At 41.6% G+C, this 20,021-nt stretch overlaps 1 protein-coding gene across 1 annotated transcript; it reads left to right on the forward strand.

Moving 5' to 3' along the window:
• The first annotated feature begins 503 nt into the window (after positions 1-503).
• On the forward strand, positions 504-14,318 carry ZNF483 (zinc finger protein 483). Its single transcript, XM_032418536.1, has 6 exons — positions 504-593; positions 2,221-2,763; positions 4,397-4,485; positions 5,399-5,525; positions 5,914-6,009; positions 9,194-14,318. The coding sequence occupies exons 2-6, from the start codon at positions 2,376-2,378 to the stop codon at positions 10,735-10,737; spliced, it is 2,244 nt and encodes a 747-aa protein (XP_032274427.1). The 5' UTR covers positions 504-593; positions 2,221-2,375; the 3' UTR covers positions 10,738-14,318.
• Positions 14,319-20,021: the final 5,703 nt, after the last annotated feature.

Below are 20,021 nucleotides of genomic sequence, written 5' to 3' on the forward strand. Positions count from 1 at the left end.
TTTTACGTTTTTAACCATCTCTCCGGCTGCAGTGTAAAGAATAGACAAGATTAGAAAAGTGCATTCAATAGGCTATTGCAATAATCCAGGGGAGGCATGATGGCGTTTTGCAGCACGGTGGCAGGTGTGAAAGTAATAAAATTAGTACTTGTTCAAATGCAACTTGCGGCATTAATTATGGCTTGCATTGAATGCATCACTAACATGCTTCTGCAATGGGTTTTCCCAGCCTGAATTTCAGGGAAGGATAGGCAAAGGAAGGAGGAGGGATGGTTTGAGGTTACCAAGGAGACCAAGCATCATAAATCTGAAAACCTGAGATGGTTGTAGGCCTTTAGGCCTCTGGCGCAGCAATAATTCTGTGGCCGAGCCCACCAGCTGTTTCCCAATGACCATGCGCAACAGGCCAGGTGGGAGCCTATGGAAAACACAGGACTTTCGCAAAGCGGGACAAACGCATTCCGGGAATCGTAGTTCTGCGCCTTTACGCAGGCGCAGTGGCCCTTCGCCGGCTTGCGCGCGCAGCTCCTGCAGGACCAGTTTCTAGAAGCTCATTGCGGTGGCGTTGGTCCTGACTGCGGGTGCTGATGCAGGTAGCGGTTGTCCCGGGCCCCTGATTTGGGGGCTGCGGCCAGCTCGCCGGCTCCAAGGATGCACCCGGGGCGGGGTGGGTAGGGGGTGGGTGGGGAGCCGAGCGACCTCACCATGCACTCCCGATGCCGCAGCTTCGGGGGGAGGTGGGCACTGTCCTGAATGACGGAGCTTTCCTCCATCCCTTCCCTGCGCCTATGGTCCTGCAACTTGGGTATGCGGACAATTTGGGCGGGAAAATTCCTTGATGTGTGTGCGTGGGGGAAGGGAGCTTTGCGGTGACTGCAGGATGTTTAGCAGCATCCCTGGCTGTACCCGCCAGGTAGGTCTCAGTAGCGCTCCTCCTCTCCAGCCGCGATAACCAAAATGTCTTCAGCGCCCCCCTCCCTTTGAGAACTTCTTTCTGCCTGCGTCATATTTTCGCGGAGCCTCTGTTGTAGGCCCCCTGGAGACCGAGACGAGTGTCTTAGTCACCGCACAGCCCCAGGTGCTCAGCGCGGCGCAGGTACTCGGTAGGCGCCTAATATTTGGCGAAGGAATAAGTGACGTCACGCGTAGGTGTGTGCCGGGCTCTGTGCTCGGAGGTGGGTAATTACTGGTGTAATAGTTGCAACAGGAGGAGAGTGTAGAGTGTGCTTTCACCTGCCGCATTGTAGCGCATCTCACTCAGGCTGTATTGTCATTTCCTGGGTGTTGTCTGAGGGTGGGGACCCTGCCCGATCTGTCCACGCGTGTCTCCGTAGTGTCCTGATGGTCAGTATTTGCAGAATGAAAGAACGCATGTAACACAGGATAGGCTCTGTGCAAAAGAGCACTTGGGGATCAGAGAAAGCTTTGTACAAGAGGTGACAGTTGAAAGGAGTCAAGTTTTAGGGGATGAGTAAAAGTTTGGTAGGAGAGGGAAAGAAGGCGGCTTCCGAGGAGAGGGAACTGCTCAATGCAAAGGATGGAAGGGGATGGAGGGTGTGTGGGAATGGGGACATTTCTTCCTTCTGGCTGCAGCATCCATCGGGCAGCTAGAGCTCAAGAGGTGAGGTCTTCAGGGCAGGGTCTCTAGATCATCATGCATGGCCTCTGCATTTGAATTTTATCTTGGGACAGATGGGGGGAGGGTGATAGGACCCGGGTTTGCATATTAGAAGGAACCCTGAGGCCGCAGTCTGAGACTGGATTGAAGAACCCTGTACATGGGTAGTTTAAGTAGGATAGAATGGAGAGGTTCTTAAGAAATAAAAATGCCAGAACTTGGTTATTGATTATGTGAGAAATTTGAGAGGCAAATAGGAAATCAGGCTTGTGGGTTGAGCACCTGGAGGGAAATGGGTGGCCCGTCACTGCAGCAGTTCGGGAGCTGATGAATAAATTTGTGACTGGATTCTCTTGTAGCCATGAGCCTTTTCTCATGTGTTTTGCTTATGAGGAGTATTTAGTCAGAAGAAACTGTTTTCTTGGAGGGTATCTTTAATTACCGTGAAAATCTCCTCCACTTCTCACCTAGACCTTTAATGTAGCAGCTGGGCAGGGCAGTTCTAGGCCTCTGTGTATGTCTACATATATCTGAACCAAACCAAGAATAATGTTTTTAGGAGTAATAATTTGTTTTACTTAATATCTTCTATTTCTTGACAGTTTCTGCAAGACCATTAGCTGAATGTTTGGAACCCTTGGTATTTTGCTGCCAATAGTGCGTGCTGGTGGACTGTACTGATAATTCAACTAGAGTCTAAAGGGACTTGGATTCCTGCTGCTGATACACATTGCGAGCTGTAGTATCCTTGAATAAGATGACCGCCATCTCCCCAGACCCTCAAACTCTGGCCTCAAGTGAACCAAGCAAGGTCCTGAGAATGGATACTCCTGGGGATCAAGAAGCTATCCTGACAGGAGACAGTACTGACCCAGAGACTTTCAGACAGAGATTCAGATGGTTTTGTTACTCGGAAGTGGCTGGACCCAGAAAAGCCCTAAATCAACTCTGGGATCTCTGCCTTCAGTGGCTGAGACCAGACATCCACACGAAAGAACAGATTTTAGAGCTTTTGGTATTTGAGCAATTCCTGACCATTTTGCCTGGGGAGATCAGATTTTGGGTAAAGTCACAACATCCTGAGAGCAGTGAGGAAGTGGTGACCCTAATAGAGGATTTGACCCAAATGCTTGAAGAAAAGGAAGGTGAGATTTATAGATGGCAGGAGGATGAGGGAGCAGTCTCCTCAAGGTGTGAAAGTAAACTCCTCCAAAGAAAGCAATTGATTGCTAAAAAGGAGTCTTTAAGTTTGGGGTTGAGACTGGCTTTGGATCAGCCCTACCTTTTACTGTGTAATCTTGGGCAAGCTGTGTAACCTCTCGGAAACTTTTTTTTTTTTTTTAAGTCTATGGAAAGGGATTCCATCTGCTTAGTCTTTTATGAGGGTTAAACACGATAAGGTATAATACTAATTTCTTTCCTTGCAGCCTTGAGTAAAAGGGAATCTTAGAACACAGAAGAGAAGGAAATTATCTGCACATGTTTGTGGAGTCACAAGCATATCATCCAGGGCAGGCCTCAACTTCTGCCTCCAGTGTGTGAGGAAAAAAGTTTCTATCTGTGATGATGGAAATGCGTTCTGCACTGTTTGGCACTTCACATTAAGCATCTGAAATGTGAAGAGGGCAAATAAGGAATTGAATCTTAAATTTAAATAGCCGTATGTGGTGAGCAGCTATGCTATTGGATGATGCGGTTCCACAGCATTGGGGAGGACAGCTGACTGACAGTTTTATGATTACATTATTATACATACACAAATGTATAAAATATAAACGGAATTATATCATCATAAAATATTGATTAGACTTTTAGCGTGGATAGCCCTTTTATAAAATCCAACTTTTATAAAATCTCTCTAATACGCTGCAGATGTCCCAAATACGTGTAGCAGATGAGCCAGCTCTCAGTACGTATGTGGGACAGTTTGTATTCAACCAAGAGTTCCCAGATAGGGAAATGGCATTTACCTCTGCAGAGTTAAATTGTGGCCACACAGCTAATTGGTATGTTCAACATCGGGTTTTCCTGTCTGACTTGTCTGTCAGGGCAACACGGTGCTTCTCCAAAATTAGGGCCTCTGTGCGGAAGCCCCTCGCAATAAAGAAGCTTGTGAATTGATCGCTGTAGCATTCTGTAAGAACAGTTTCCTCAAAAGAGTCCCTTCTAAATCCTGTTGATTGTCTAATCAATAAGCTGCCTAAAATTCTTTTCATAAGAAAGTAAAGCATGATTTAAAAAATACTTAACCCTTATCAGAAGAAGAGCTGTTGACATCTGAGGGTTTGTAATATATTTACTTGATATGTTCAGGTTCCTGATTTTCCGGCTTTAGGCATCTGCTTGTGACCCCAGAAGAGGAGTGTGTTCCTGAGACCAGCTGGGTGCTTTCATTCAAAAAGTGACTTTCTGCAAGGCATTGTGCTAGGACTATGAAGAAAACAAATTAATACATAGAACAAATACGCTGTTTTACCTTAATACAGCCTATGAATATTTTTAAAATAACTACTATGCAAATAAAACATTGAAACTGTAGGTGTGTGGATTGAATGAAATCAATTATTGTGAGCTTAGGAATTGAAAGGCTATTTTATGGAGTAGGGGGGAAAGCTTCGATTTTAAAAAGAAAGTGTATGTGGCTTTTATCTCTGTTTTAAAAAGAGTGGGAAAAACTTAGTTTCTTCTGACCTTTTTCTCCAGAGAAACATGTATAAGATTTTCTAGTCTGAGGAATGCATTTGAAAGACTAGAGTGTTCTTTTCCCCCCCTTCCTAGATCCAGTCTCTGAAGAGTCTGTTATTTCCCAAGAGGAGAACCCTGAAGAAAATAAAGTGGTTTCTGTCCTTCCAAGTACTGAGTCCCAGGTAAGCTTCCTTTCACTGGTTTTCATTCTTAAGTGAGTATTTACTGAGCTCCTATGGAGTGGCATAAAGATAATAGAATAATGACAGTTTCCTTCACATTCTTCGAACTCATTCTTCAGATGCTATTTTATTTCAGTTACCAGAATTTGTCACAAGTCTGACTCTAAGAAAAACAACAAAAAAAAGTTTACTGAAATTGTACAGTTATTCTTGATAAAATTAGTCAAGTAGAAATAGAATTATATTTCCTTAATACAATAAAAAAAAATCTCCAGCTGAACGGTATTGGAAAATAAAAAACAGCTCTCACGATGCCTGTAAGAAGATAAGGATGTCTAATCATGCTGCTGTTGATGAGTAGTTTTTGAATATTCTAGCCAATGCAGTAAGATAAGAAGGGAAGGAGTTTAGTATTGGTAAGAAAGAGACAAATATGTGTTATTTGCCGATAACATGGTCTATTTGGAAAACCTCTGAGAATCAACAAGTACTAAAACTCATAATTGAGAAAAGTGGCTAGTTATAAATTAATTAGACTAATTTATAATCAGTTACAAATCACTTAGAAAAAAATTTTTTTTAAGATTTTATTTATTTGAGAAAGAGCGCACGTGCGCACACGCATGCATGAGGAGGGGGGAGCTGCAGAGGGGAGGAAGAAGGCTCCTCACTGAGCTGGGAACCCGGGTCCAGCGCTCCATCCCAGGACCCTGGGATCATGACCTGAGCCGAAGGCAGACGCTCAACGACTGAGCCACGCAGGCACCCTGAAAAAGAAAATTCTTATTCACAGTAGTAATTAATACCACTGTAGTAGACTGATAATGGCTGCCCAAAATGTGTCCACTTCTAATCCCTAGAACCCGTGAATGTTAATCCAAAGCAAAAAGACTGTATTTCCTGTGTTTGTTAGGAATCCGTGACATTCAAGGATGTGGTGGTCAGCTTTTCCAGAGGAGAGTGGAGGAGGCTGGAGCCTTTTCAGAAGGAGCTCTATAAGGAAGTGCTGCTGGAGAACTTCAGGAACCTAGAGTTTCTGGGTAACGATATCTCTTTATGATGTAACGTATGAGCTGTACATCTTTTCATCCACCATTATTGAAAGATAAGTGCTATTAACTGTATTGGCTGGGCATGCAGGGGTGATCCGACTAATCCTAAAAATGCGTTCTGAAAATGTACTTTTCTGCAATGTTTTCTCCCCCCCCCCCCCAAAAAAAAGTTTCTGCTTCATTGAACTGGAAATGTTGAGTATCACGTGCTGTCATCGAGGACATACCTTCCCCAGTTCCTCCTCATTTTCCAGGCTTGAGGTCTGTATTTGACAGCATCTTCTCCTCCCTAGAGAACCAGAGGCTGTGCGTGAATGTTGGAACAGCTTTGCCCTCTGCAGAAACAGTCATTTTTTACTCTTTTCTCTATGAGCAGGCTTTCCAGTTTCCAAATTAGATTTGATTTCCCAGTTTAAGTGGGTTGAACTGCCATGGCTGCTGGAAAAAGAAATTTCAAAAGGCTCCAGACCAGGTAAGTTGGTGAAAAGCAAAGAAATTAAAACAGTTGCTTAACCAAGTCATTTGTGAAGAGCTTTTGAAATGTTGGGTGGGCTGGATGCTAAAATAGAAAGGTGATTAGAATAGACCCCTTGCCTTCCTGGAATATTCATTTTATTGGAGAGACCATTCACTTAGGTCCTCGGAGAAGTAGATGCCAAGACGTGGTTAGCTATGCCAGGGACTCACTGGGGAGTGAGGAAAGTGAAGGAAAATGGGAGACCTGTCAGAGTGGGTGGGTGTAACACCTGTGAATGACGGAAGGAAGGAAGGAAGGCTGGGTAGGAAGTGTCTTAGACTGATGTGCAGTGTTCTATTTTTTAAAGATTTATTTGAGAGTGAGAGAGTAAGTGAGAGCATGAGTCGGGGCGAGGGGGAGAGGGAGAAGCAGACTCCCCACTGAGCAGGGAGCGTGACGTGGGGCTCGATCCCAGGACCCTGAGATCACGACCTGAGCCGAAGGCAGACGCTTATGACTGAGCCACCCAGGCGCCTGAGGTGCCGTTTAAGAAAGTTTCGGCAAGGCCAAAGAAGAGTTCCCCAGCTGGAGTTGCGTATCAGGAGTGCTGTGTCTCTGGGCCTGCCCACGTGTCCCTGCTGTACTTGCCATTGACTAGGAGCCCCTGTGGGAAAGTGGCCTTGGCATGCATGCCTTGGTGGAGTCAGGGAGCAGCCACGGGGGCTAAGTAGGCACCGCAGAGTTGGCGATCTGAGCGGTGCATTTCTGGGGACGCCATGATACGGCGATCAAAGCACACAGTGTTGGTAATGGGATGCTGTACTAACACCCGTACAAGGAGCCGTGGGGAACGCAGGAGCTATGGCTTACTTAACATTTAAGTTGAATCTTGAAGGATAAGTAGGAATTCATCCAGCGGACAGCATGGAGAGTATAATCTCATTTTTGTTAAAAGGAAAAAAATGTACATATATGCGTATATATCTAAGTATATAAAATCTTTTTTTTTTTTTAATTTGACAGAGACACAGCAAGAGAGGGAACACAAGCAGGGGGAGTGGGAGCGGGAGAAGCAGGCTTCCCGCGGAGCAGGGAGCCCGATGCGGGGCTCGATCCCAGGACCCCGGGATCATGACCTGAGCCAAAGGCAGACGCTTAATGACCGAGCCACCCAGACGCCCCTGTATCTAAGTATATAGATATAGATAGATTTTTTTAATGTCTGGAGAACATTCATGTTAATCTGGGTTATCTTTGAGGGATTACGTTTTTTCTTCATCCTCTTAAAATTTAACAATAAATATATATACAGTTAAAAAATAAGTTATTGCTTGTATGTCAATACCTTGGTGTTTTGTTTTTTTTTTTTAAGAGGAAAAACAGTAATTTCACTTGCTCTATTCCATCTTAACCAAAGTCAACCATTTGGCTGTTTTCAGTATAGGTACCCAAATAAGGGATATTATGTTTAATACAAATGGTATAAATACGCTCCCCTCTCCCCCAGAAGCATTATGTACATGTACAGCTTGTTTCAAAAGTTAATTTATAACAGACTGGAGAAAAACGTAGACAAAGCAGAGTCGGTAACTATAATTTATAAAATACTTAAGCAAATCAGTAAGGAATGCTGAGTCTGTTAGAAAAATGGGTGAAGAACTTGAGCAGATAGCTGACAAAATTAAAAATAAGTAACAAAACTAAACTTTAAATTGCTGCGAACTTGGGGCGCCTGGGTGGCTCAGTCAGTTAAGCGTCTGCCTTCGGCTCAGGTCATGATCCCGGGGTCCTGGGATCGAGCCCCGCATCGGGCTCCCTTCTCCACAGGAAGCCTGCTTCTCCCTCTCCCACTCCCCCTGCTTGTGTTCCCACTCTGTGTGTCTCTCTCTGTCAAATGAATAAATAAAATCTTTAAAAATAAATAAATTGCTGCAAACTTGAAAAAAATGTTCCAAGTCATTGGACAACAATGAACTATACATTTAAAGCAACAGTACTGAGGCACCTGAGTGGCTTAGTTGGTTAAGCCTCCAACTGTTGGTTTCGACTCAGGTCATGATCTCAGGGTTGTGAGATTGAGCCCCGCGTTGGGCTCCGCACTCAGCATGGAGTCTGCTGGAGTTTCTTTCACCCTCTCCCCCTCCCCTGTGCTGTCTCTCTCTCTAAAATAAATAAATCTTTAAAAAGCACAGAATTTTTAATAATGGTTAACTTGTGGGGAATAAAATTTTGTGTTTCGTAGTTAACTCTTTAAAAAATAGTTTTATGAAAGTGATGGTGTGATCTCATGATTAAGAGCCAAGATGAATGATGTGGCTCAAAGTTCTGAGGGGAGTGTAAATAGAGTATGGTATTGGAGAAAGCTGTGGGGACTGTGGGACTTGAACCCAAGGCCCTAAGTGTTTGTGTTCGGGAAGGTGTGATGGGATTGCATTTGAGGTAGGACGAAGACCGAAAGAATATGATTGAAAACACTAGTGTGGTCGGGACAGTGAATGGATCCTGATCAGAGTGTCTTTATAAGGTTGACTGTGGTAACCTTAGAAAGTCTAGCGTAGGCGATGCTGCATGTCTGTGATGTGATTAACATTTTCTATAAACAGTGCTGTTTGGCTGCTTTGAGAAGCAGTTGGTGTAGGGATCAAAAGTATGGGCTTTGGTGTCAGAAGAGATGAAAAATCTGTCGCTTACAACACATGTGACTTTGGGCAAGCAACTTACACTCTGTGTGCGTAGTTGTCACATCCACAAAACCAGGATGATATCAGCACCTACTTTATTTTGGGTTGTTGTGAAGATTAAGGGAAATACAAGTAGAGTGCTTGATATGGGGCCTGGCGTTTACTAAGCATTCAATAAACGTTTGCACTGTTGTTATTATTTGGAAAGAAAATAGATTGGATCTAGAGAAAATGAGTTTGGACCTATTATGGAAATTTGAAATGAGGGTGAGAACATGCATCTTTATTCTAACTATAAAGCACAAACATTTCATTTTCCCCAATATTTTTCTTAACCCCTGTATTTACCTAGTGTCTCTATATTATTTTTTCCTTCTTTGTTTCCTAAGATTCTGAAAATCGTCCAAGATATATTCATATTGTTTATAGTCATTTCTACCTCTCTTCCTGCCTCAGTCCCAAATGGGACAGCTTCCTGTATTGCAAACGGGACACATTGTATTTGTTATTTCTTTTAGAGGGTGAACCTAGAGGTGAACTGAAGGAATCCTCTCGAAATCAAGATGTTCTTCTGGAAGAATCAACTTTAGATAAAATAATAGAAAGATGCCTAATGGGTGCTAATTATGGCTTGATGGGAGAGTCCCGGAAACGTAGCAGTAAGGAATATTCGCAAGTCGCAGGCACACAAAAGAAAACTCATGGGAGAGGCAGTAAGGGTGAGGAATTTGACCCAGAAAAGAGCCCCTTTGGAAGTAATTTCAAGCAAACCTCGGAAATAATTAAACATCTGAGAGTCTACTTAAGGAAGAAATCTCGGAGGTATAATGAATGCAAGAAACCCTTCAGTTTTCATTCAGACCTTATTCTGAACCGCAAAGAACACACTGGAGAGAAGCCACGGAAATGTAATGAAGGCAGGAAAGTCTTAGGTCACTCTTCCTCCCTAACTGAACATCAGAAACATCAGAAAATGCATTTGGGGGGGAAGACCCAGAAGTGCACTAATTGTGGGATAGCCTTTACGCGGAGCTCATCCCTTAAGAGAAAAAACTCCTCTATGTGTGAAAAATGTTGGAAAAATTTAAATCAAGATGCAACCTCAGATAAAGAGGAGGGAGCTGAGACGGGAGAGAAGACCCATAAATGTAGCAAATGTGGAAAAGCCTTTGGTTACAGTGCCTCACTGACCAAACATAGGAGAATTCACACAGGGGAGAAACCCTACATGTGCAATGAATGTGGAAAAGCTTTCAGTGACAGTTCATCTCTCACGCCACATCACAGAACTCATAGTGGAGAGAAACCCTACAAATGCGATGATTGTGGAAAAGCTTTCACCCTGAGTGCCCACCTCATCAAACATCAGAGAGTTCATACTGGAGAAAAACCCTATAAATGTAAAGAATGCGGGAGACCCTTTAGTGACAGTTCCTCTCTTATTCAACATCAGCGAATTCATACCGGAGAAAAACCCTACACGTGTAACAACTGCGGAAAATCCTTCAGTCACAGTTCATCCCTTTCCAAACATCAGAGGATTCATACTGGAGAGAAGCCCTATAAATGCGGTGAATGTGGAAAAGCCTTTAGACAGAATTCTTGCCTTACTCGACATCAGAGGATCCACACTGGAGAAAAACCCTATTTGTGTAATGACTGCGGGATGACGTTCAGCCATTTTACATCTGTCATTTATCATCAGAGACTTCATTCAGGAGAAAAACCCTACAAGTGTAACCAGTGTGAAAAAGCCTTCCCTACCCATTCACTCCTCAGTCGTCATCAGAGAATTCATACTGGTGTAAAACCATATAAATGTAAAGAATGTGGGAAATCTTTCAGTCAGAGTTCATCTCTTAACGAGCATCATCGAATTCATACCGGAGAGAAGCCCTATGAATGTAACTACTGCGGAGCAACCTTCAGCCGGAGCTCAATCCTTGTAGAACACCTAAAAATCCACACCGGAAGGAGAGAATATGAATGTAACGAATGTGAAAAGACATTTAAGAGTAACTCAGGCCTCATCAGACATCGGGGATTTCATTCTGGAGAGTAATTCTTGAAATACAGTAAGGTGGTTTGGGGGGGGGGTGTGGAATCTCATCACATTGTCCCTTATTAAAAACCCAGGGTGTAAACTACCACAGCATTGATCAGTAGCTACCACTCTAAAGGGTTGGCGGCTGGGAAAAACACTCTTTGCCATTTACCACTCTCCTTTGGTAGATCATAAGTAGGGTTGGTAAAGTCCTGTGGAAAGTGAAGAAAGCAGGATGAGATGGGCAATGGTTCTAAAAGGCCAAGTGCAGATTTAAAAAGCAAGAGGAGGTGCACGGGACCCACTGACGAACCTTTTTTTTTCAATAGATTTCCCTCTTCTAGCTTCTAGCAAGAACTGGTCTCAAGTCATAACCTAGGTTCTGGGTTCTGGCCCAGTTTGCCAGCCAGCTCACTATATAACTTTGGGCACATCATTTGACTTTTCTAAATTTGAGTTTTCTTTACTGGTGGCACGAGGGGCGGTGTCACGATTTCCAAGTGTACCTCCGATCCTCTCTGAAGCTGTGGGAATAAGCGAAACGCTTTTGGTTCATTGGAATTTTCAAGTTTCTCTAGTAGAAAAGCACTCATTTAAGATCCTGAACTGAGAATGCGGTATACTTGTTGAATGCCTCACGCCGGAATCCCTAGAATATCAACAGGAACGAGTCGGTGGAGCTCACACGGGTGTGTCTTCAGGGAATGTTTTAACTGGACAAAGTACCCCAACCTGTTTTTCCCTCTGGGCTTTGACTGAGGGCATTAGGAATCTAGAGGGCATACGTTGGAACCATCTCAGCCATGAGAGTACCAGTCCTAGGAAAATGGGTTGGGGGCTGGGGAGGGGGGTGGTGGGGAAGGAAACGGGTGCTGAAAATAGAGCTATTCTGGATGGACTACCTTTTGCAAAATAGAATTCTATTTTTTTAAAAGTTTGTTTATCCTAAGTACTGCCCTGTGTAATCGGAGTGCAAACGTTGTGTATGGCAAAGGTCACAAACTAAGATTGGGCCATTTGATATGTTTTGGTTGGTCTGCATGGTAAGGGGAGTGTGTGTGTGTGTGTGTGTAACTAGTAGTCACTATTTAAAAATTAGATTTCATACCAAAAAAAAAAAGGCTTGCCTTGAAAAATTATATAATAGGGCTGACAACTGGCCCATATTTCAGTGGAGAAGTCAGCTGGTTTGGGCTAGCACCGCTGCCTTTACACAGGGAATCGACTCTTCTGCTGGCCAGGTTCTCTGATCCACAGGACCCGACTTACCCCACTACAGGAACTTGATACTATGGTCCCCTACCATCTGGAGAATACATATTCTGAAGTCTAAAGAGACTCCATTGATAGTAAAATTCAGGAAAAGAATGTAGAAATCCCACAAAATAACTTCTCAGTTAAGTGTTTTTGTTGTGAAAATTAGACCTGAAAATAAGAGTGAGCAGATATTAGTGGATTATTTCTTATGACGAATCTCATTCATTGGTGGAGTGTGAATAATTTCTGACTGAAAAAGGCATTAAAACCCTGAGTCAGGTTTAGGTCTCAAGCCCTAGGGTTCTGGAGGCACCCTACTGATTGAACAATGGTACCAAAAAGTTCGTAAGGTTGAAATTTGAGGTAGCTCCTATATACATGAGAACGAAAACAGAACAGTTTTGGCTTACGGAGGTGAAGAGATCCTTAATGCTGATGGGAGACTCAGCAGTATTTGCTGTGATTTAATGGGTGTAGGTTTGCAGTGCTACCTCTGGATAATGCTTTTGGTTTCTTCTTATACCCCCTCCCCCCAAAAAAGCTTGTAGTTTAGATGTTGCTGTGTGGTAAATTGATCTGCATAGTTATTGCTAAATGAACCAACCAGAGACATTCTAGCCATGAAAGGAATATGGCTTAGAATCATTCATCTGGTCTTAAAGTTTTTTTCCAAACATATATAAACCCTGATTTTTTTTTTTTTTTAAGATACAATTTATAGAGAAATATGTAAAATTCTTGAGAAGAGGCTTCTTCCGGGATGTTTACTGGTTATAGCCTCCAGCATTTATATACCAGTAACAGTTGGGTATCTGGAACATAGTTTTTTTTTTAACAAGTTTATTGGGGTATAAATTACATATAAAAGTCATTTCAATTATACAATTCAGTGACTTTTGGCATATTCACTGAGTTGCACAATCATCACCATAACCCATTTTTGGAACGTTTTATAACCTCAGTAAGATCCCTCATGCCTGTTTCCAGTTAACCCCCATTCCTACACCTAGTCTCAGGCAATCACTCATTAGTTTATATACTCTGTCTTGAGAGTTGTCTTTTTTGGACATTTTATACAAATGGGATCATGTGTGGTCTTGTGTTTTTCATTAACGTATTTTCTAAGTTCATGTTGTAGCACATCAGGCCTTTATTTTTATTGTTAAATGATACCCTATTTTATGGGTATACCATATTTTGTCCATTCACCAGTTGAAGGACGTTGGGGTTGTTTACAGTTTTTGGCTGTTCAAAATAATGCTGCTTTGAACGTTGATGAGCACGTCTTTCTGTAGACACATTTTCATTGTTCTTAGGTAGTGCCTGAGTGGCTGGCTCATAGGGTAAATTTTTGTTTAACTTTTTAGGAAATTGCCAAATTGTTTTCCAGGTGAGTACATCATTTTTCAGTCTGAGCAGCACTGTATGATCCCCTACAATCTGGGGAATATATATCTTAAAATCTAAAGAGACTCCACTGATAGTAAGTGAAATTCAGGAAAAGAACGTAAAAAACCATACAGAGTGACTTTTCAGTTAAATTTTCTTTGTGAAATTAGACCTCAAGGAATAGAGTGTGCAGATACTAGTGGATTATTTAAGAATTTCATTGGCAAAGTCTGAATAATAATTTCTAAATGAAAAGGTAGCTAAAGCCCTGAGTCAATCAGGTTTCTCTACATCATCACCAACCCTTGTGATACTGTCTGTCTTTTTCATTATAGCCGTTCTAAGGGTTGAAACGGTATCTCTTTGTGGTTTTAATTTGCATTTCCCTGATGGCTAATGATGTCGAGAATCTTTTCATGTGCCCTGTAGCTATTCATATATCTTCTTCGGAAAAAGGTTTATTCAAGTGTTTTTTTCCATTTAAAGAATTGCGTTTATTGAGTTGTCGTATTTTTTATTCTATGTAAAAGTCCTTTCTCCAGTATGGAGAAATACTAGCCACAGAGAGCAGCCTCTAGCCCTGCTGCATGATATTTATCAAAAGTTTGTTTTCAGTAACTACTTACGTATAATTGCCTAAAGTATGTTTGATGCGGGCCATCATCTAGGTACTTTAAATTCATTTTTTATGTCCTGTCAGATCATCAAGAGATTTTAAACTTGTTTTGATTCCTTATAGAACTGATCTTATTAACTATTAACTAAATTAATAGTATTTAATAATACTATTAAAACCAGTTATTTGACTTTATGCTCTTTATGTACGTTGACAGATATTAAAATCAGCCCTTTAACACATTCTACTTTAAAATGAAGACCTTGTTTTTCAAAAATGTTTTTTTTTCTTTTTTTTTTTTTAAAGATTTTATTTATTTATTCATTCATGAGAGACAGAGAGAGAGAGAGACAGAGGCAGAGGGAGAAGCAGGCTCCCCGCGGAGCAGGGAGCCCGATGCGGGACTCAATCCCAGGACCCTGGGATCACAACCTGAGCTGAAGGCAGACGCTTAACTGACTGAGCCACCCAGGCGTCCCTTTCAAAAATGTTTCTTAATGAGTTTCCACTGAAGAAACTTCTCTCAGGTCACAGGACAGGATAAAGCTTCTCCTGTCAGTGAATCTCCTTTTATTTCCTTATTTTTGAATTAGTTTTTAATGTGGCAAAATATACAGAACCTAAAATGGACCATTTTAACCCTTTCTGGGAGTACAACTCAGTGATATTCCTGTTGTCGTATAATCATCACCACTGTCCATCTCCAGAACTTGTCTGTCATCCCAAACTGAAACTCATTAAACAATAACCCCTCATTCTGTCCTGCCCCCAGCCCCTGGTGACCACTCTCCTGCTTTCTGTCTCTCTGAATTTGGGTATTCTAGGCACCTCCTATAAATGGAATCATTGAATATTTGTCCTTTTTTGTCTGGCTTCTTTCACTTAGCAAAATGTTTTTAAGGTTCATGTTGTAGCAGGTGTCAGAATTTCATTCCTTTTCAAGCCTGAATAATATTCCATCGTACGTCTATACCACATTTTGTTCATTCATCCGTCAACGGACATTTGGGTTATTTCCACCATTTTGACTATTGTTAGTGATGTAAAAATAGCAGAGTCCCTGTTTTCAGTTCTTCACAGATGTTGTCAGTGGCGTCTAGAGTGGAGACTCTTCCCGGAAGGTTTTTAGTTCACTTTCCCGAGATCCAACGGAGGAATCACTATCTCTGGCAGCTGTAGCCTTACGAGATGTATCTCTTATAAGACCTGAAAGTGAAGTCAGTCCTTCATGCAGGGACTGCAGAGAAGATATTTTGTCAGCAGTGATGAAAACCACAACCTTGTACATCTTCATCAGAGCCCTTGGGTGACCGGGTCAATTACCATAAGCAGTAATATTTTGAAAGGGATTTTTTTTTTTTTTCCTGAGCAGTAGGTCTCAATAGTGGGCTTACAAAATTCAGTAAAAACCATGTTGTAAACAGATGTGTTGTCGTCTGGGTCTTGTTCCATGTATAGAGCACAGGCAGAGAAGATTCAGCATAATTCTTAAGGGCCCTGGGATTTTCAGAATGGTAAATTAGCATTGGTTGTAACTTCAAGTCACCAACTGCATTAGGGCCTAACAAGAGAGTCAGCCTTCCTTTCGAAGCCAGGCACTGACTTCTCTCGAGTTAGGACAGTCCTAGATGGTGTTTATCAGGCTCTTTGGTCTGCACCGAAAATCTGTTGTTTGGTGTAGCCACCTTCATTAATTAGCTAGATCTTCTGTATAACTTGCTGCTGCTTTGCTGTTTATGTTATGAAGGCGCCTTCTTTCCTTAAATCTCATGAACCAATCCCTGCTCCCTTCGAATTTTTCTTCTGCAGCTTCCTTACCTCTCTCAGCCTTCATGGAATTCAGGAGAGTTAGGGCCTAGCTCTGGATTAGGCTTTAGCTTAAGGGAATGTTGTGATTGGTTTGATCTCTCCAGACCACTCAAACTTTCTCGCTATTACTAAGAAGGGTGTTTTGCTTTCTGATCATTCATGTGTTCATTGGAGTAGCACCTTTAATTTCCTTCAAAAACTTTTCCTTTGCATTCATAACTTGGCTAACTGATGTGAGAGGCCTAGCTTTTGGCCGGTCAGCTTTCAACATGCCTTCCTTACTAAGCTTAATCATTTCTGGTTTTTTGACTTAAAGGGAGAAATGTGTGACTCTTCCTTTCACTTGAGCCCTTAGAGGCCACTGTAGGGTTATTAATTGGTCTCATTTCATTATTGTTGTGTCTCAGGGAATCAGAGGTCCGAGGAGAAGAAGAGACCCGGGGACAGTGGGTCGATGGAGCAGTCAGAACACACACATTTATCAGTCAAGTTCACTGTCTTGTATGGGTGTGGTTCGTGATGCCCCAAAACAATACAGTAGTAACATCAAGGATCACTGATCACAGAACATCATAACAGAGATGGTAATAATAACTGAAAAGTTTGAAATATTGTGCGAATTCCCATAAAACATGACACATAAAGTGAGCAAATGCTATGGGGAAAATGGTGCCAGTAGACTTGCTCAATACAAGGTTGCCACAAACTTTCAATTTGTGTAACACAAACAAAAAACCACACACACAATATCTGGGAAGCACAATAAAATAAGATATGCCTCTATTTTTGCAAATGCTACAAACATTCATTAATGCTTAGTATATACAATGCACTTTAAGAGATGAGGAGATGAATAGTACATATTCTCCCCCCTGTAGAAACCCAGTTGGATGTGTAAGACTGTTGTGTATTGGGTGGGTAGGATGCAGGTCAGAGTAGGATTGCAGCTAACAGCTAAAATGAGCTGAGTGCAGTGCTAAAAATGCAGTGTAAACCTAGTAGGTGGGAGCACATGGGAAAGTGACTGACCACTTGGGGGTAGGAGTCAGTTGCACCCCGTGTTGCCACAGTTCAGGCCCCACATCATAACGACCTTTTTTCCAAGCCCTTTTGAGGAGTTGTGTTTTATTATCAGGGCAGTGGAGAACCCCTGGAGGTTCTTCTGTGTGTGTGTGTATTACCTGATAGAGACTTCTATTTTTGTTGTTTGTTTTGTGTGTTCCTCAGAATTGTTTCTCTGAGGTGGAACTGCTTGATGAAAAGGGAGACATTTTCAGATTCTGAAAATGTACTGTCAAATTGTTGTTTATAAAGTACAGCACTTTCATAGGGTCTCTCCTTTATGTGGAAATATGGACGTCTATAAAGGTCTGACCTAAGGAAGCTTTTCCCGAAACCAGGGCACTTGTGAGATGTCTCTCCTGAGTTAATCTGGTGCTTAGGAAGTTGGAAATTACTAGAAAAGTATTTTCTATCCTGAGAGCATTGGTGAGATCTCTCTGCTGGACTCTCTCAAGTTCTAAGGTCGAGCGATTTTTCCAGGTTGGAGTCCTCAAGTGTCTCTACCTATAGAGTGGTTCTGATAACCTACAAACTTTGCCAAATCTATCGGTAGCTCTTCTGGGGGTTCTGGCCATTGGTATTCAAGATGTTGAATTCAAGGAACCAAGAAGAGCATTCCCCTCTAAAGTAGTAATTCATAGATGCCTAGTCTCTGTTTTTTTCTGCCTTGAAGAATCTTCTTCGTTTTCTCACTTGATCTGCCAGCCTCATCAGAACCTTCCTTTCCGCTCGTGAAGCATCTTTAAGCCTGTTGGTTTAAAGTTTTTGTTTAGCAAGTCTGGCCTCTGGGCTTCCCAAGCTACATTTTCTGTTGATGTGTTTTATTCCTTCAAATGGGCCTTACTTTTCTGTTTCTTGGTATGCCTTGTGATTTTTTTTGTTGAAAACTCGACATTTGAATCTTCTAGTTTGGTAGCTCTGGAAATCAGGCTTTCCCTCTTTTCAGAGTTTATTGTCTTTTTGATTGTTTTAGGGTATCTCTGTGCTGGGGATCAGTCTGTGGTGAATGCTTAAAATTTTCTGACTCTCTATTTCCCTGGGCAGAGGCCATGGTTTTCTAAATTCTCTAAATTATGTGATTTTTTTTTCAATGTCCAGGAAAACCAGGTGCTGTCCCTTAATTCCTCTGGAAGCTACTTTAGCCAGTGGGGGTTGGAAGAATGGTGGCTGGCTTCTGTATCTGCCCTTCTTTCATGATCAAAAGCAGCCACCCACCTTCAGAACCCAGAACTCCGGTATTTAGAGGCAAAGGTTTTTCTTGCCTACTCTGGCTCCAGCAAGGCAAACTACAGATGCGGGTTTCATCTCCTGGGCTGGCCAGTAAAGGCTGGTGGCTCCTACCGTCCCGAAGGCTAACATCCATCACTAATCATTGCAGTTTACCAGTCAGGGTTTCCCCTGGGAACTCTGAGTTTTCAAGTAGACATCCTGTATTCCAGAGTAATCACTAGATACCTTCTTCCAGTACAATTGTTGTCTAGGTGGCGAGATGGACTCCTGGCGCTTCCTACTCCGCCATCTTCCCTGACATCACTTCCTCCACATCTTTGATCCTTTTTTTTTTCTTAAAGATTTTGTTTACTTGACAGAGAGAGATACAGCGAGAGAGGGAACACAAGCAGGGGGAGTGGGAGAGGGAGAAGCAGACCTCCTGCCGAGCAGGGAGCCCGATGCGGGGCTCGATCCCAGAACCCTGGAATCATGACCTGAGCCAAGGCAGCCGGCCGCTTAACGACTGAGCTACCCAGGCGCCCCCACATCTTTGATCTTAAGATAGCTTTCTGGAAAATTTTTTCAGCTTTATCTTCCAACTCTACTACTAAATGTTTTGAATGTTTTATTACTGTTGTCACATTTGTAATTCTAAGTGCATTTTCTGATTCTCTTTTTTTTTTTATAATCTGTTTTTGTTTTGTGGGTGAGTTTTTTTTTCCCTCTGAGGATGCTAATACAGTGTCTTTCCATGTTATTCTGCTCCCTGCATTATCTGCTTTTCCTCTGGGTTGTTTTTAACCTATTTTCTCTCTCTCACATTGGAGGCTTTCCTCACATTTCTGGCGATCTTTGTTCACATTTAAGAAGAGGGCTCTAAAAAGTTGACTGGAAGGTGTTTTAGTTACTACAGCACTGTCCAAGAGGAACATAATGTGAGCCACATATGTAATTTCAAATTTTCTAATAGCTACTTTTAAAAAGCAAAGCAGATGAAGTTAATATATTTTATTTAACCAATAGAGACATAGTATTTCAACATATTTTAACCAGTGTAAAACTTACTGATGAGACATTTTATATTATTTTTTGCATTGTCTTCAAAGCCCATTGTGTATTTTATAAACGTTGCAGCACATTTTAATCCATTCACTAAATTTTTATCAGTTATTTGATCCATTTTTAGATTTATAAAACTTAGCATTGAAAAGTAGATTCACATAGTTCTTCCAAACATATCTTGTTATTCTCCATACACTTAAAATTTTCCAATAACTGCATCAAGCATCAAAAGAATAACTTTACTTTGATATTTGCATCCACATTGACAAAACTGTTCATCTTTTTACTGGAATAATTGATTTGATTTTGAAGCAAAAGCATATCATTTTGAAAACTGTACTTCAAGTAAATTCACTAACTCTTAGGTCAACTCAGTATTAACATCAAATTTGGCATAAGGTATTGCATAAAATGGAAACAAAACTAAACTTACCCATATCAACAAACCAGTCTTTACATTTGTCTTTTTTTTGCAGCTAACTTACATAAAATGCTATTGATTACATTTAAAATTTGCATATTGACCCAATGTTAGAAAAATGTGTACAATTGTCATTTTTTAATTTGTATTATAAAATGTTTCAGTTTTAGCTAAATTATTTTTACTAAATTTTTTCACCTAAGTAGGTAGAAGTTTTTCCTGTTTTAAGGAGCTTCAAATTTAGCCTATTCATGCACAGTGTTATGTTAAGGAGAATTATCATAGTGCCACTTTTTGTCCTTGATTATATGGCAGGCATTCCTTTCATTTTAAGAAAACCTTGAATTGGAATTCCTAGTACAGGAAATCCTTGTAAAATCCTTTTATGACTCAACCAAGGAACATTAATAAACACAAGATCATTGAAAACATCATCTTCACCAATTCCATAACCTGGCAATGATTATTTTATAG

This window comes from Phoca vitulina, unplaced genomic scaffold, assembly GCF_004348235.1.
Source record: "Phoca vitulina isolate PV1807 unplaced genomic scaffold, GSC_HSeal_1.0 scaffold21, whole genome shotgun sequence".
NCBI lineage: Eukaryota > Metazoa > Chordata > Mammalia > Carnivora > Phocidae > Phoca > Phoca vitulina.

Coding starts and splice junctions, on each gene's coding strand:
- ZNF483 (XM_032418536.1), top strand. CDS start 2,376: ATGACCGCCATCTCCCCAGACCCTCAAACTCTGGCCTCAAGTGAACCA. Junction 4,486..5,398: donor TTCCAAGTACTGAGTCCCAG/GTAAGCTTCCTT, acceptor TGTGTTTGTTAG/GAATCCGTGACATTCAAGGA. Junction 6,010..9,193: donor TTCAAAAGGCTCCAGACCAG/GTAAGTTGGTGA, acceptor TATTTCTTTTAG/AGGGTGAACCTAGAGGTGAA.